This window comes from Fundulus heteroclitus, unplaced genomic scaffold (assembly GCF_011125445.2).
Source record: "Fundulus heteroclitus isolate FHET01 unplaced genomic scaffold, MU-UCD_Fhet_4.1 scaffold_28, whole genome shotgun sequence".
Taxonomy (NCBI): Eukaryota; Metazoa; Chordata; class Actinopteri; order Cyprinodontiformes; family Fundulidae; genus Fundulus; species Fundulus heteroclitus.
Window position 1 is genome coordinate 3190574 of NW_023396689.1, and position 16821 is coordinate 3207394.

At 43.6% G+C, this 16821-nt stretch overlaps 1 protein-coding gene across 12 annotated transcripts in view; it reads left to right on the forward strand.

Moving 5' to 3' along the window:
* Nucleotides 1–16821, forward strand: part of ccdc142 (coiled-coil domain containing 142) — a 136514-nt gene that overhangs the window by 16204 nt on the left and 103489 nt on the right. For 11 of the 12 annotated variants that reach the window (XR_004928810.1, XR_004928809.1, XM_036130074.1 and 8 more), the window contains one exon: nt 8119–8205. Coding sequence is in view for 10 of the 12 variants with exons in the window: in XM_036130074.1 (XP_035985967.1) it covers nt 8119–8205 (87 nt within the window). In the remaining 2 variants the exon portion in view is untranslated. The other variant, XM_021313882.2, reaches the window with a different exon arrangement.

Here is a 16821-nt window from a genome sequence, read left to right on the forward strand (position 1 = left end):
GCTAGGGAAAATTTATAAATATTTGGCCAATCAGCATCGCCAAAATGAATGGCTTTGGGGCTCCTGGAGTCTTTGCCCTTGCTACACAGTGATAGGTGTATAGACCATTTCACCCGTGATGTCACAAGCTACATCCACGCTACATCCGGGTCACGGTGGTAGACAAAAACAGTACTGTTTTCGCTTACTACCGTGACAAAACGGGTGAATTAGAGCGTACTTTTAGTTTATTTTTGGAATCTAAACAATGCCTACGATTTGTTGTGCTCCCGGTTGCACACAGAGGCATTCAAAATTGTCGGATGTACGTTTCTTTTGTTTACCGAAGGACAAAGAAAGAAGAAAGAAATAGATAATTTCAATGAAAAGGATGCAGGCAGACAATCCCAATCGACTGTGGGAGCCATCATACCACGACAGAATTTGCAGTCTACACTTCATCTCCGGTAAATACAACTTAATTTTGCACTAGTCATTGTTCTACTTAAATCATTATATAAATAAAAAATTAGGATATATATTTAAGTCAAGACGTAAACGTTCGTTTTGTAATAATATACGTACATGTACAATGTATGCAAACCCTCTGGCATGAGTCTGTGAAAAGGATTAATAAGACAAAAACAGCAAAATAATCCTTTGTCAACAATTTTTTTTAATTAATTAAATGCTTATTGTGGAATCGTAGTAATTTTCCGACTTTTAATTTAAATGCATGTAATGGGTTAGGCAGGGAAATCTATTGGCCAACCCCATCAATATATATATTTTTTTCACCAGCCGCCACTGGTGGGAGCAGTAGCACACAAGTCCGGCTCGCCGCAGAGCAGCGGCACCATACCATAAGGTATCACCTTATCTATTGGTTGTCCTACATGCCTATCGTTCTGACGCGCTCATGTAATGCCAATGTGCATGCACGTTCCTTGTTAGTTTCCGCTTACTGGCTGCGCATGCACACTTCTTGGGTTTATGTATCTGCTTAGCTTCAGTGTTAGCCGTTCATTGCTGCTCTCACTGTAGAATTTGAGTATGGCTCAGAGTCTCAATGAGCTACTCACAAGTTTATGAGAAGAACAGGAAGGCCTCACTGGAAAGAAATAAGACCAGAGTGGATTTGGGAGATTTTTTTTTCAAGCGATCCCCTTGAAGAGCGGAAGAGTAGGTAAGACCATTTTGCGCAGTTATTCAAAAAGGCAACTCTACCTTTAACTGCTAGTACTGGTCCAAATTTAGTGAGTATGCATCTCGTGTTCTCTCCTTTCCTTAGGCCAATCTCTTTAATTGATTGATTTAATTTTCTACTTGTGACGTACCTTCTGGATAGATATGAACAACTATATATAAATTATTACCAGCATTGTCAAGGTTGAACAAATTGTTTTTAATCAACTATCTGATTATTTATCAGATAAGCATCACTTGTGGGTGATTGTGGCTTAACCTGAAGTTGCCTACGGATTTGCGTATCGGTGTATAAATGTGTGTGTGTTAGTGAGTGCAACTGGGTGAATGTCGCTATAGTGTGAAGCGTTTGAGTGCTCAGTATGACTGGTAAAGCGCTATACAAGTTCAGTCCACTTACCATTTATCTCAGTTTCAATCGGGATTTTGGAAACAATTCTCAATAACCTCTGCTCTACTTAAAAGTCACTAATGACATCTTTACTGGCTTTGATAATAATTTATTTACTGGTGCTTTATGTATTGATTTTACCAAGGCATTTGACATGATTGATCACTATCATTTACTTGATTACTTAATTACATTTGATTGGTCTTGACAGGTCCTCTCTTCTTTGGTTTAACTAATATCTTCATCACTTTCATCAGTGCGATTCCTTCAATCAACTTTACTTTCATGTTCATCAAACCAATCTTTCACCAGTCTTGCTGTGTGTATTGGTGCATTGTCATCCTGATACACGGCACCTCCTTCAGGATACAATGTTTGAACCATTGGATGCACATGGTCCTCCAGAATGGTTTGGTAGTCCTTGGCAGTGACGCGCCCTTCTAGCACAAGTATGGGGCCAAGGGAATGCCATGATATGGCAGCCCAAACCATCACTGATCCACCCCCATGCTTCACTCTGGGCATGCAACAGTCTGGGTGGTATGCTCCTTTGGGGCTTCTCCACACCGTAACTCTCCCGGATGTGGGGAAAACAGTAAAGGTGGACTCATCAGAGAACGATACATGTTTCAAATTGTCCACAGCCCAAGATTTGCGCTCCTTGCACCATTGAAACCGACTTTTGGCATTGGCACGAGTGACCATGGATATTGACCCTGTGGAGCTCCCGACGGACAGTTTTGGTGGAAACAGGAGAGTTGAGATGCACATTTAATTCTGCCGAGATTTGGGGAGCCGTGGTTTTATGTTTTTTTGGATACAATCCGGGTTAGCACCCGGACATCCCTTTCAGACAGCTTCCTCTTGCGTCCACAGTTAATCCTGTTGGATGTGGTTCGTCCTTCTTGGTGGTATGCTGACATTACCCTGGATACCGTGGCTCTTGATACATCACAAAGACTTGCTGTCTTGGTCACAGATGCGCCAGCAAGACTTGCACCAACAATTTGTCCTCTTTTGAACTCTGGTATGTCACCCATAATGTTGTGTGCATTGCAATATTTTGAGCAAAACTATGCTCTTACCCTGCTAATTGGACCTTCACACCATGCTCTTATTGATTCAATGCGCAATTAATGAAGATTGGCAACCAGGCTGGTCCAATTTAGTCATGAAACCTCCAACACTAAAATGAGAGGTGTTTCAGTTTCATTGTCCAACCCCTATATATGCATATATATATATATATATATATATATATATATATATATATATATATATATATATATATATATATATATATATATATATATATATATATATGCATATATATATATATGCATATATATATATATGCATATATATATATATATATATATATATATATATATATATATATATATATATATATATATATATATATATATATATATATATATATATATATATATGCATATATATGCATATATATATGCATATATATATATATATATATATATATATATATATATATATATATATATATGCATATATGCATATATATATGCATATATATATGCATATATATATATATATATATATATATATATATATATATATATATATATATATATATATATATATATATATATATGCATATATGCATGTCTAAGAATCATATATTCTTAGACATGCAACTCAAAAGATTGTTCCTGTCCCGAGAATCAAAAAGGAAATTAAATATAGCACACCTTTGATTGAAACAATGTTTCATCTTCTCTCTGCTCTATTACCACTATTCCTTATTTGAGAGCTTTGTGTGTTTGAATGTATGGTGTGATTGGTTATGTGTGGCCATTTGTATGTATATGTATGTTCTTGTATTCACTGCTGCATCTGTCCTGTTTATCTGTTGTGTTTTTTTCCTTTTTTGTAAGGACCCCCTTTGAAAATTAGATGGTTTCCTCTCAAGGAGCTTACCGATTTAAATAATAATAAAAAAATAGATTAGTTAGGCGAGGCTCAAAAAATTAGATTTTTTTCTTTCTATAATATTCCTATAAATGCAAAATAGTGACATTTGTAATAATGGTTACACTGGAAAAATATTCTTTAATGCCTTACTTGGCACAGATACCACATGTTTGCATTTACACTTTATTTCTGTGAAGCTGTACTTGATTTAAACCAGATATGTAATTTCAGGCGGAAATTGGTCTTAACCCCTGTGGGCTCAAGGGTTAGAGTAATGCTTTGAAGCTAGTTCTGCTGTATTTAATGCGTTTTGGATATATGGATGTTGCAAGTTCTGGTTGCCTAAATCTTTTCTTAGTCAACTATGATCAATTAGCTGAACTCAGATTTTGCTGAAAGCATTTAATAGAATCAAGAATTTTTATTGTCACCACATATTACTGTGGTGAAACGTTTTTTTGTTGTTGTTTTTTTAGACAGACACCGGCAGTGTAGGTAGTGTAAAGTAAAATTTGCACTCCTAATACAGAATTTCACTGTAGATTTGTGCAATGTATCGCTTTATACTAGCTTTAAAACATAACAGGCATTGCAGTTTACAGTAACTGTTTTAACATGTAATATTTTCTAACACATACATGAAGTTAGAGTATTATAGGGTATAAGTTGGGTATTTAAACTTGGACTTCAACATCATTTTGTCTGTGGTTACCTTGAAATAAATTTACTGACATGATTCACAACTCATTTAGTCTTTTTTGCCTTCATTTTGGTAGATAAGGCAAAAAGACCTCTTTTAATAGTGAGCTTCACTATCAGCATTGTGTATCAACATACACAAGTCTCATTCACACCTTCCCACCCTAGTGCCCCCACTCGCACACATGCTCTTCAAATAAATAAATAAATAAAAAGAAGACGGCGTACACACATTCACATATACCACTCACATATATGTGAGTGGCACCGCCACCCCAAAGGGGTACCTGGCACCCGGACCCAGTAGGTTAACCCTGAAATCAAGATGGGGGTGGTGGCACCACCACAAACCAACCAACCCGGTTGCTGCTTCGGTCCCGACCCCCCCATCCCATACCCAGACCAGACGACCCCCGGCACAAGCCCCCCGGGGATGGGGCCAACTTGACCTGAACGGGACACTCAACCGGAACGCCCCTTCCCCCTAAATAACTGACAGGCCCACTCCCTCCCCCTCCATACCCTAGCCACCCCTCCCCCCACCCATTTCTGGGGAGAGCAAAAATGTCAGACCCAGTCCCGGCAAGTCACCCGGGCCCTACAACAACGCCCGCCAAGACCCCTCACCAGGTGGCCAGACTAGGATTACTAAATTTAGACGCATGCATCGTGACAATCTTGTGGACATAGAAGCAGAGCTTCTATGCTTGAATAGTTTACTTGTTTGAGTAAAATAGTGAACAGATCTGTCCAGAATATCGCCTTAACAGACAATAATATGGCAACAACAAAGCACCACTGCTGCGTTGGTATCTGCCGGTGTGACTAGCGATATGGTGATCATGATCATATAAAGGTAGTTGGTTTTTTTTTTACCATTGATTTTCCAAAAATTGCAATGAAATGTCAGTGGTGGATACGAGCTTGTAACCATGAGGACTTTAGTGTGGAATTAGACCAAAGACACCTAAATATTGTCTCTATATTTCCTGGAGCAAACACTTGATCGTTCAGACCTGAAACCAGCGACTGCAGCATCTGGGCAGGTAGGCGACGTTTATTTGGCTTTTTCTCAGCGGCTTTAAAACTTCATACAATCCATGAAGGCTATTAATGTGAGCTTTAGGGTTCAATTCAATTCAATTAAATTTTATTTATATAGCGCCAATTCATGAAACATGTCATCTCAAGGCACTTTACAAAGCCAAGTTCAATCATATTATACAGATTGGGTCAGATTATACAGATTGGTCAAAAATGTTCCTATATAAGGAACCCAGTTGATTGCATCAAAGTCCCGACAAGCAGCATTCACTCCTGGAGAAGCGTAGAGCCGCATGGAGAGTCCTCTGCATTGTACATGGCTTTGCTGCAATCCCTCATACTGAGCAAGCATGAAGCGACAGTGGGAAGAAAAACTCCCCATTAACGGGAAGGAAAACCTCCGGCAGAACCGGGCTCAGTATGAACGGTCATCTGCCTCGACCGACTGGAGTTACAGAAGACAGAGCAGAGACACAACGAGAGACAAAAAGCACAGAAGCACACATTGATCCAGTAATCTGTTCTACATTAGATGGTAGTAACGGGTGAGCCGTCTTCTCTGGATGATGTCACAGTTAACAGAACGCCAGACCAGGTGTACCTACTATGAAGATAAAAGAGAGAGAACAGAAAGTTAAAGCAGAGATGACAACACGTAATGCATAATTGAAGAAAAGTAGAACTCTATAGAGTGAGAAAATTAGATCCTGATGTCCTCCAGTAGCCTAAGCCTATAGCAGTAAAACTATAAAGGTAGCTCAGAGTAACATGAGCCACTCTAGTTATAAGCTTTATCAAAAAGGAAGGTTCAAGATTAGTCTTAAAAGTAGACAGGGTGTCTGCCTCACAGACCAAAACTGGGAGTTGGTTCCACAGAAGAGGAGCCTGATAACTAAAGGATCTGCCTCCCATTCTACTTTTAGAGACTCTAGGAACCACCAGCAGACCTGCAGTCTGATAGCAAAGTGCTCTGTTAGTAACATACGGGGTAATCAGAGCTCTGATATATGATGAAGCTTGATTATTAAGGGTTTTATACGTTAGAAGAAGAATTTTAAATTATATTCTTGATTTAACAGGAAGCCAATGAAGGGAAGCTAAAATAGGAGAAATATGATCCCGCTTGTTGATTTTTAACAGAACTCTTGCTGCAGCATTTTGGATCAGCTGAAGACTTTGAACTGCGTTTTGTGGACTTCCTGATAGTAAAGAATTACAATAGTCCAGCCTTGAAGTAACAAATGCATGGATTTGTTTTTCAGCATCACTCCTGGACAGAATGTTTCTAATTTTGGCGATATTTCGGAGGTGGAAAAAAAGGAAACTCTGGAAACCTTTTTAATATGTGATTTGAATGACATGTCTTGGTCAAAAATAACACCAAGATTTTTTACTTTATTACCAGAGGCCAAGTTAATGCCACCCAGATAAAGTGATTGGTTAAGAAGTTTATTTTTTGAGGACTCTGGCCCAACGATTACAACTTCGGTCTTGTCAGAATTTAGATGCAGAAAATTTAAAGTCATCCAGCTTTTGATGTCATCAAGACATCACTGCAGTCAAAGTAATTGATTGGATTCATCAGGATTTATGGATAAATATAGCTGAGTGTCATCAGCATAACAGTGGAAATTAATCCCATGCTGTCTTATAATTTTGCCAATCGGAAGCACATATATGTATATAGTAAAGAGAATTGGTCCAAGGACTGAACCCTGTGGTACTCCACAGGTGAGTCTAGAGTTTGAGGAAGATTTATTATTAACATGAACAAACTGGAATCTGTCCGACAGATAAGATTTAAACCAGCCTAATGCTTTCCCCTTAATCCCTACAGTATGTCCAAGTCTTTGTAGGAGAATATTGTGACCAACTGTATCAAATGCAGCACTGAGGACAGGACAAGTACAGACACAAGTGCATTTAGTCCGCTTATTATCAGCAACTTTGTGCTTGTTTTTCTCTAAAGTCACATAACGTTTGTGAGTCGGCGGTTGCGGTTTCTTGGGTTTGATTCTGAATGTGCAGTCGCTTTTTTGGGCTTCACTTATTCCAGACAGAACGCCTTTTTCTGGTTAACACACTGTGCAGCAAGAGAGCGGGGCTTAACCCCCACTCCCTGTGATAACTACTTTACGAGTAGTAAAAGTCCTGACGTGTATTAATACCAGCTGAATACATGGATTTGTGATGATTAGAAGGGGCTATCATTTTCTTGCTGGTTTTCCGCTCCTTTTCATGGATCAAGTCGATTGTTTCTTTCACAGTGATCTTGGTTGTGTGTGTCTGTGGAGGGGTACTAGTGTATTGGTGTGTGTGTGTGCGCGCGCACGTACGTGTGTGAAGAGGAGACCAGATCTGAGTGTCTGATTACAGCGGGATGATTGACCGTTTTTAAGTCTATTTTCTGCAATGAGCTCTATAATAAATTTAAAACATTGGCATGTAATAATACATGTATTTCTTCGTTATTTTAAGCTGCAAGTCTACACGGATTCAGCGGCTTTCTTCCTCAAGTTTGATCCGTTGTGGGAGAGGAGAGGACACCTTTCAACTAATACTGCTTTCTTTCCGCTCACTTTGAAGCCTCTACATTTCAACCAACGTTTTTTACAGCAATATTAGACTCAACTACATTTAGCTTTTAAGAAAGTTACTGTTTAATGTAATCTGTTCCCTGTTGTTACTCAGAAATAATACAAATGTTGGTTGAACTACTGTATGTCACCATATTGGAATATAAAGACTGTTGTATGTGTTCATAGTCTGTTAGGATCTTCAGGCTTAAGCTTGTTATGTTTTCGTGAACAATGATTATTTAAATTATTTTGTTCTGTCTGTTTTAGGTCTGTTTCCAAAGGAGTTCAGAACCATACTGGAGCACTTCAGGCTGTTTATGTTTGTCCAGTCAGCACATACCTACTGGGACTCTGGTTAGTGCTGCACACACAGTCTAATCTTGCCACCAGTTAGCTAGCACCTTTCATACATCAACTACAGGGTGCTTTACATAAAACGGTGTATGGGGGAAAAAGCAAACGAGCCTCCTTCATCACCTGTACACATAAACACATAGAGATGTCTCTTAAGTTGCCATAGAGACTTCTAACTAAGCACCATTATAACTTGTCACTGGCTGAATTTCTTTACAATTACACATAACAATATTTTTGTTTTTAACTGGAAAAATAAATAAATAAATAAATAAACTTGCTACAGGCAACCTTTTAAGACCTAAATAATTTTAGAACCATGCACCATGTTTGTTTTACAACCATTAAAGAACTTATTAAACACTGACTCAATAAATCGAATGTCCACAACATCCAATAGAATTTTATATGCTTCTTTAATTAGCATGCTTTAGCAGGCAATTAGTAAGAGCAATATTAAATACAGAAATCACAAATTACAATTTAACCAACTTCCTAACTCTATCTAAGGCTGCTTACTAAAATGTTCAAGAGAGGCTTTTTGAATTTAGAGGAGCAGACTGAACCACTACCACAGATGAAATCCCAAAGTGTCTCTGATTCCTGGGTGTTGTTCAGATGAAAAACTTTCCTCCTCTCGATGGCAACATTGATGTCCAGTTATGTCCTGATCACAAAAAAACTCATGACTTGAGTCTCCGTCTCGATACCATGACCTTGTCATGGTTGAGTTCTGGTTTAACTTCATTTTTCTGTTATTTTCATTTTTTCATCTCATGTGGGTTAGGTTTGACTTTATTTATTGTTAGTTTTCATTGTCATCAGTTATTTTCTGTCATCTTCACTTCACCTCCTCAGCAGTCAGTCACACCTGTTAACAATTTACCAGTCAATTAGCCAGACCCTTGTTCCACCTGTGAAGTGCTGTATTTAAACCTCCCTCTGCCTTCAGTTCAGCACTGGGCCGTCATCATTCCACACCTCTCCATGCCAGTCCCCGTTTTTGCCTCAGAAGAATTGTTTTTCTTGTTTAAGGTTAGTCCTGCCAGTTTCTCTAGACTGATACTCTGCTGTTTGTCCCTGGAGAAGTTCTGCTCTGTGTCCTGGTGTCTCCAAGGATCTGCTAACCTGACTAGCCGCCCTGGAGAAGCTCAGCTCTGTGCCCTGGTGTCTCCCAAGTTCTGCTAACCTGACTAGCCGCCCTGGAGAAGCTCAGCTCTGTGCCCTGGTGTCTCCCAAGTTCTGCTAACCTGACTAGCCGCCCTGGAGAAGCTCAGCTCTGTGCCCTGGTGTCTCCCAAGTTCTGCTAACCTGACTAGCCACCCTGGAGAAGCTCAGCTCTGTGCCCTGGTGTCTCCAACGAACTGCTAACCTGTTGTGGCTACGGGGCCTGCTAGCCGAGAAGCACCTAGCTAGTGTGGACTATCTGTCTCCAGGCTGTCAGCTCCTGCCATCATCTACATCCCTGACCTTCTGCAGTCCTGAACCTCCGGTCTTCATCACTCACCACCCAGCATACTTCCTTCAATAAAGACTCAAACTTTTAGTTCTGTGTGTGCGTCCTGAGTTCATCGATAAACAAACCCTGACAGTACGGCCCAGTCCAAGGGTGAACTCAGGCGCCATGCGGGGCTTACCTGCAGGAGTTGACGACCCGGACATCCTCGCATATGTGGAGATGTGCGAACGCCAGATGAGGGAGAGGTACGCCAAGATGGCTTCTGCCCGGGACCCTGCGCCACCGATCCGGGTCGACTCCACTTCCCCCGTGGTTCACGTGGGCGTTGTTACAGCTACCCCGGAGCCCATGGAGAGAAGCCGCTCAGCCTCTCGTCGTCTCGGTCATCACCTCCATGACTCGCAGCTGGCCCCTCGAGTGAGGCTCATCGTTCCACCTAGCAGAGCCCCACGCATCAAGGAGAGCCAGCTGTGGAAGTTCTACTACGGTGACCGAGACGACCTTCTGCCCTGCTGGCCAGCTGCCACCCCCGAGATTGCCCCAGATTCCTCATCTGTCCCCTCCCGGCGAAGACAGCAGAAACACTGGCGCGGAGGGTCCGTCAAGGCTCAAGAGGAGGATCCGCCTCCAACCTCGGCGTCCGCTGAAGCCTGTAGCCCGGCGCCGCTCTCTGAAGCCTGTAGCCCTGCGCCGCTCTCTGAAGCCTGTAGTCCGGCGCCGCTCTCTGAAGCCTGTTGCCCGGCGCCGCCGCCCGCTGAAGCCTGTTGCCCGGCGCCGCCGCCCTCCGAAGCCTGTTGCCCGTCACTGCCTGAAGTAGCCGAGGAGATGGTTCCGCCTCCACCCGAAAACTCCGCTCTGCCGGCCGCCGTAAGCTCCGCTCTGCCGGCCACCGTAAGCTCCGCTCTGCCGGCCGCTGAAGGATCCGCTCTGCCGGCCGCCAAGAAAATAGATCCGCCGGCCGACGAGGATGAGCCCAAGGCCTCCGAGGGAGCCGCTTTGCCTCAGCCCGAGGCCTCCAAGGGAGCCGCTTTGCCTCAGCCCGAGGCCTCTGAGGGAGCCGCTTTGCCTCAGCCCGAGGCCTCCGAGGGAGCCGCTTTGCCTCAGCCCGAGGCCTCCGAGGGAGCCGCTTTGCCTCAGCCAACGTCCCACGAGCGGGGCCAGGAGGATCCGTCTCCAATCTCGGTTTTCGCTGAAGCCTGTTTCCCGGCGGCACTCTCTGAAGCTGTCGAAGGATTTATTTCGGCGCCGTCCGAAACTGCCGACGGAGGTGCTCCGCGTCAGCTCGAAGTCGCCGAGGGAGTCGCTTCGCACCAGTCCGGGTCCTCAGGTGATGTAACTCCCGCTCCTTGTCCGTCTGGCCAGGGTCGACCGCCTCTGACTTTCCTGTTCGGCTGAAGCCGCAGGTTGCGGACTCCGAGCCACTCGACTTTGCCTCGTCGGGGCCGTCCAACACGGCGCCCACCTTTGACTTTCCTGTTCGGCCGGAGCCGCAGATTGCGGACTCCGAGCCGCTCGACTTTGCCTCGTCGGGGCCGTCCACCATGGCGCCCGCCTTTGACTTTCCTGTTCGGCTGGAGCCGCAGATTGCGGACTCCAAGCCGCTTGACTTTGCCTCGTCGGGGCCGCCCTCCTCGAGGGTTTAATCGGGCGATGCTGCTCCGCCGCCTGCCTCGTCCAGGACGACCTCCACAAAGACTTTTTCTTTTTTGGCTTAGCAGCCACCTTGCCTGAGCCCTTAAGGCCAGTCCCTTCTGTTATATTTTGGGCTCGATTTCAGTTTTGGTTTACTTAGGATTTTTGGGGTTTTTGAGTTATTTAGGGGGTTCTTTGTTTTTCTTGGAGTACTTGAGTTTCTATTTTCTATTGTTTTTCCACCTCAGTTCTGGTGTTCCAGGTTTTCCTTTAGTCTTCCGGTTTTTGCTTTGGTTATTTCTTTAGAATCCTAGTTTTTTTGCCTTGTTCTCTCAGTTTTTGTTTTTGTTCTAGCTTTAGTTATCTAGTGTTACATTAGTTTACCCGTTCCTGCCCTAGTTTCTTTGTTTTGGTTTTTGCATTAGTTTTATAGTTTTTCTTGAATGTGTTGATCTTTTTTTTTCCTAGTTTTTTATTTTGATTTTCTAGTTTTTGCTTCGGTTTTTCTTTTGTTATCCCTGCCCTAGTTTTCTTGTTTTGTTCTATAGGTTAGTTTATGCCTGGTTTTCTAGTTTTTGGTTTAGATCTTTAGTTTCCCAGCGCTCTTTAGGTTCCCCGCGCTCCTTAAGTCCCAGTACTTGCTTAGTCTTATTTTTGGCCTCCTAGCTCCTTAGTCCCCTGGCGTGTTTTGACGCCCTTAGTTTCCTTGGCATTTAGGTTTCCTGGGTTTTCCGGCGTGTTAGGACGCCCTCTGACCCCTGTTAGGATTTGTGTTTCCCGGCGTGTTAGGACGCCCTCTGAACCCTGTTTAGAATTTGTGTTTTCCGGCATGTTAGACGCCGTTGTCACCTAGTATTTAGATTTCTTGGTTCTCTGGTGTTTAGATTCCTGGTGTTTAGATTTAGTGTTCCTGGCGTGTTAGGACGCCCTTTGATCCTGTTTCCCTGGTGTTTAGATTCCTGGCGTTAGATTTAGTGTTCCCGGCGTGTTAGGACGCCCTCAGACTCCTGGTGTTTAGATTTCTTGGTTCCCTGGTGTTTAGATTCTTGGCATTTAGATCCAGTTTTCTCGGCGTGTTTAGATGTCTTCAGGTACCTATAGTGTTAGGTTTTCCGGTTCCCCTTGCGCCCCGGCGTTTCCCTCACACCCCGGCGGGGTTTCCTTTGGCGCTGTGGTGCGCCTGTTCCTTCCCTTTGGCGCTGTGGTGCGCCCGTTCCTTCCCTCTGGCGTTGTCGTACGCCTGTTCTTCCCTCTGGCGTTGTCGTACGCCTGTCCTTCCATTAGCGTTGTCGTACGCCTGTTTCTTCCCTCTGGCGTTGTCGTACGCCTGTTTCTTCCCTCTGGCGTTGTCGTACGCCTGTTCCTTCCCATTAGCGTTGTCGTACGCCTGTTCCTTCCCATTAGCCTTGTGGCGATGTTCGCCTGTCATGCCCATTTTTGCCTGGTGGCGATGTTCACCTGTCAACGTCGGTTAGACGCCTTTTGTTTTGCCTACCAGCATCTGTTAGACATCCTTTTTAGTTCACCCTAGTGGGTAGTTTTGATTTGATTTTAGCCCACCATCCTACCTTCCCTCCACCCACCCAGGTTAGATCAGCTTGGTTATGACTCTTGCCCGCCATTCCTGCCTTCCCTCCACCCACCCTGGTTCGGTCACTTTGTAGTTTGTTTTGTTTGATTTTAGGCCGTCCGGAGTCCGGCCTTGGGGGGGAGGTAGTGTCATGGTTGAGTTCTGGTTTAACTTCTTTTTTCTGTTATTTTCATTTTTTCATCTCATGTGGGTTAGGTTTGACTTTATTTATTGTTAGTTTTCATTGTCATCAGTTATTTTCTGTCATCTTCACTTCACCTCCTCAGCAGTCAGTCACACCTGTTAACAATTTACCAGTCAATTAGCCAGACCCTTGTTCCACCTGTGAAGTGCTGTATTTAAACCTCCCTTTGCCTTCAGTTCAGCACTGGGCCGTCATCATTCCACACCTCTCCATGCCAGTCCCCGTTTTTGCCTCAGAAGAATTGTTTTTCTTGTTTAAGGTTAGTCCTGCCAGTTTCTCTAGACTGATACTCTGCTGTTTGTCCCTGGAGAAGTTCTGCTCTGTGTCCTGGTGTCTCCAAGGATCTGCTAACCTGACTAGCCGCCCTGGAGAAGCTCAGCTCTGTGCCCTGGTGTCTCCCAAGTTCTGCTAACCTGACTAGCCGCCCTGGAGAAGCTCAGCTCTGTGCCCTGGTGTCTCCCAAGTTCTGCTAACCTGACTAGCCGCCCTGGAGAAGCTCAGCTCTGTGCCCTGGTGTCTCCCAAGTTCTGCTAACCTGACTAGCCACCCTGGAGAAGCTCAGCTCTGTGCCCTGGTGTCTCCAACGAACTGCTAACCTGTTGTGGCTACGGGGCCTGCTAGCCGAGAAGCACCTAGCTAGTGTGGACTATCTGTCTCCGGGCTGTCAGCTCCTGCCATCATCTACATCCCTGACCTTCTGCAGTCCTGAACCTCCGGTCTTCATCACTCACCACCCAGCATACTTCCTTCAATAAAGACTCAAACTTTTAGTTCCGTGTGTGCGTCCTGAGTTCATCGATAAACAAACCCTGACAGACCTGAGGTTCATCTTTTCGGTTTAACAAATTGTTTCAGCTTCAGCTCCGACATCCAGTGGGTGAGACTCCTATCTCTTGAACATTTTATTAAATTAAATTAAATTTTATTTATATAGCGCCAATTCATGAAACATGTCATCTCAAGGCACTTTACAATGTCAAATTCAATCAGATTATACAGATTGGGTCAGATTATACAGATTGAGTCAGATTATACACATTTCCGATAAAAGGGAACCAGTTGATTGCATCAAAGTCCTGACAAGCTGCATTCACTCCTGAAGAAGCGCAGAGCCACAGGGAGAGTCGTCTGCATTGTCCATGGCTTTGCAGTAATTCCTCATTTTTTGAACATTCAGGTTGTTTTCATCGACCAGTTAAAACCACAGCACTCCCTGGTAGGCTTCGTAGATCATTGGCCCCAAATTGTGGAGGACATGAAGATGGGACATTGACTCAGCCTCAATGGTTCTTAGAGACTAGGTGTTCCGTAATCATCCTTTGGCCAGTTGATCTTCTTACTTCTGTCCTGGGTCTTCTTCTTTCTTTACTTCTGCTCTGTGTATCGTGTCTTCTGTGATGAGAACTGAGCACTGAACACCCAAGTCATCTTACTTTTATGTGACAACCGTTAGGACGTTACAAAACTCCAAAAAGTCCCCAGTGATGCAAAAACAGGGAGCTGTCTGTTGAGCCAAACTGTTTCTTCCCCTTTTTCAGGGTTGATTCTGGTACACAACAAATTTGTTCCTCTTTTTGTTCCCGTACAAGACATTCTTCACCCTTCCTTCAACTTTTACTGGTCAAACCCAAGATTCCCTTCACGGAACACGTTCAAAACATATTTCTTCTTTTCAGCCTATCTATCTATCCATCCATCCATCCATCCATCCATCCATCGCACTTCACTCTCAGACTGCAGTGCCTGTATTCACAAAGATTCTCAGAGTCCTCTCAGAGAGCTCCGATTTTAGGCTTAAAATTCCTACATACAAGTCTAAGCTTAACAACGAGTCAGTTAGCTGCTGAGTTTGACTCCAAGTCAACCACACCTCCTCTTAGTGAGGAGGCGTGGTTGACCCTATTGCTTGGTGTAACACTGACTTTTAAGAGCTGTTATTGGTTGATGGTACAAACACTCACACACAAATGGCCTCTAGTAATCAAAGGAGAGAAATTAACTTTAATTTATTTAATTAACTAAAATCTTTAGACTGTGTTAAAGAAATGTGTGACATGATGATGAAACTTAGCAAAATTAAATAATTGTCACACAGCATAAAAAGGTTTGCACACACCTTACATCATTTTGATTAGATTTTTTGGGGCTCTCTCTCTCTCACTGAGTTTGAGGGAGGGAGAAAGAGAATGGCGTACCGCGAGCGAGCTATTTTTAGAAACGTAACGTCACGATGACGTCACATCACGTGGTACGCAGTAGGACAAGCTTGAATAGTCCGCCGCTGTTTCGCTGTAAAAGAGACGTGCGTTACCCTTGGTTTTACTCGGTAAACGACTGCTTTTTCCAAATCTAAGACCATGGTTTTTAAACATTGTTGCTATGGAACGTGCAACAGCGACTCGAGGTACGCTGATCGGCCGCATATGAAGGATGTTTTCTTCAAGACTGCCAAGGAGAAATGTGTGCGCTGGGTACGCCGGTGCGGTCGGCCTACATATGTAGCAAGCATTTTGTTGGAGGAAAGGGCCCAACCGAAGAACATCCTGACCCAATTCCAGCGACATCAAGTAGTGAACAGGTAAGAGTATTTTGGTGGCCGACATGTTCATATTGAAGCGCCTGCTACCATGATAGCATATAGGCTATCATGGTAGCAGGCGCTAACTTGATACCCTGCTACCAGGATAGCTTACTCAAAAACATTTCAAATAAGACAAACATTAAACATATACCGATCCCTGGACGGTGATTACAAACAAAAAAACGGCCGATGACGCCATGACCGCCGCGCAGGAAAAAAACAACAAAGCTTACCGTTCCATCAACTCGGCCCGTTTTCCAGTCTTTTTAAACCCTCGACACTCAAGCCATCGTTTGAGCTGAACGTTGGTGTGTTCTTCGACAGTTCGACCAGTAATCCGTGCGCCTGGAACATCGTCTTGGGAAAGTTTAACGGCTGCAAAGTCTGTCATATCGCTGGTTCTGTTGCGCGTGTAATAGCTGGTTGCTACGGGCGTTCTCTACCTGTATGCCCTACCTAAGCGGCAAAAGGGGCGTTGCTCTTGAGTCGGTAACGTCACGTGCGCGGTACGCCATTTCAACCAACTGGGCATATTTGCGGGAATGAATGAACGAAGAAATTAGGTAGATGCCACAAGCTAGGTGCGCATATACACATATATAGTACAATGTGTAGAAGAAGATGACTTCTTCTATATTTTATCTTAAAATGTAGCATAGAAGAAGACCTATTCTAAATATTTTTTTGTGTGAATACATTTTTTTATTTATTAAATTTATATTTTTTAATTTAAATTTTTACAAAGGAAATTTCTATCATTTTTAATGTGTAGAGAAAAACACTGTCAGACCGCCATTACATTTTTCATCTCGCGCACCCCCTAGCGGCAGCTCGCGCACCCCTGGGTCTCTGAATCTACTACAGGGATTCCCAAAGTGTGCAGCCCTGTAGTAGACAGATGATCTGTCAAACTCAGAATCCCACAGATGGCACCTTGCAAAGAAATTAGAAACGACTAATGAGAATTAAAAACATAGATGCCTGAATAATGGGGAGTTTTTCTTTCCTCTGTCGCTTCATGCTTGCTCAGTATGAGGGATTGCTGCAAAGCCATGGACAATGCAGACAACTCTCCCTGTAGCCCTACGCTTCTCCAGGAGTGAATGCTGCTTGTCGGGACTTTGAAGCAATCAACTGGTTCCCTTATATAGGACATTTTTGACCAATCT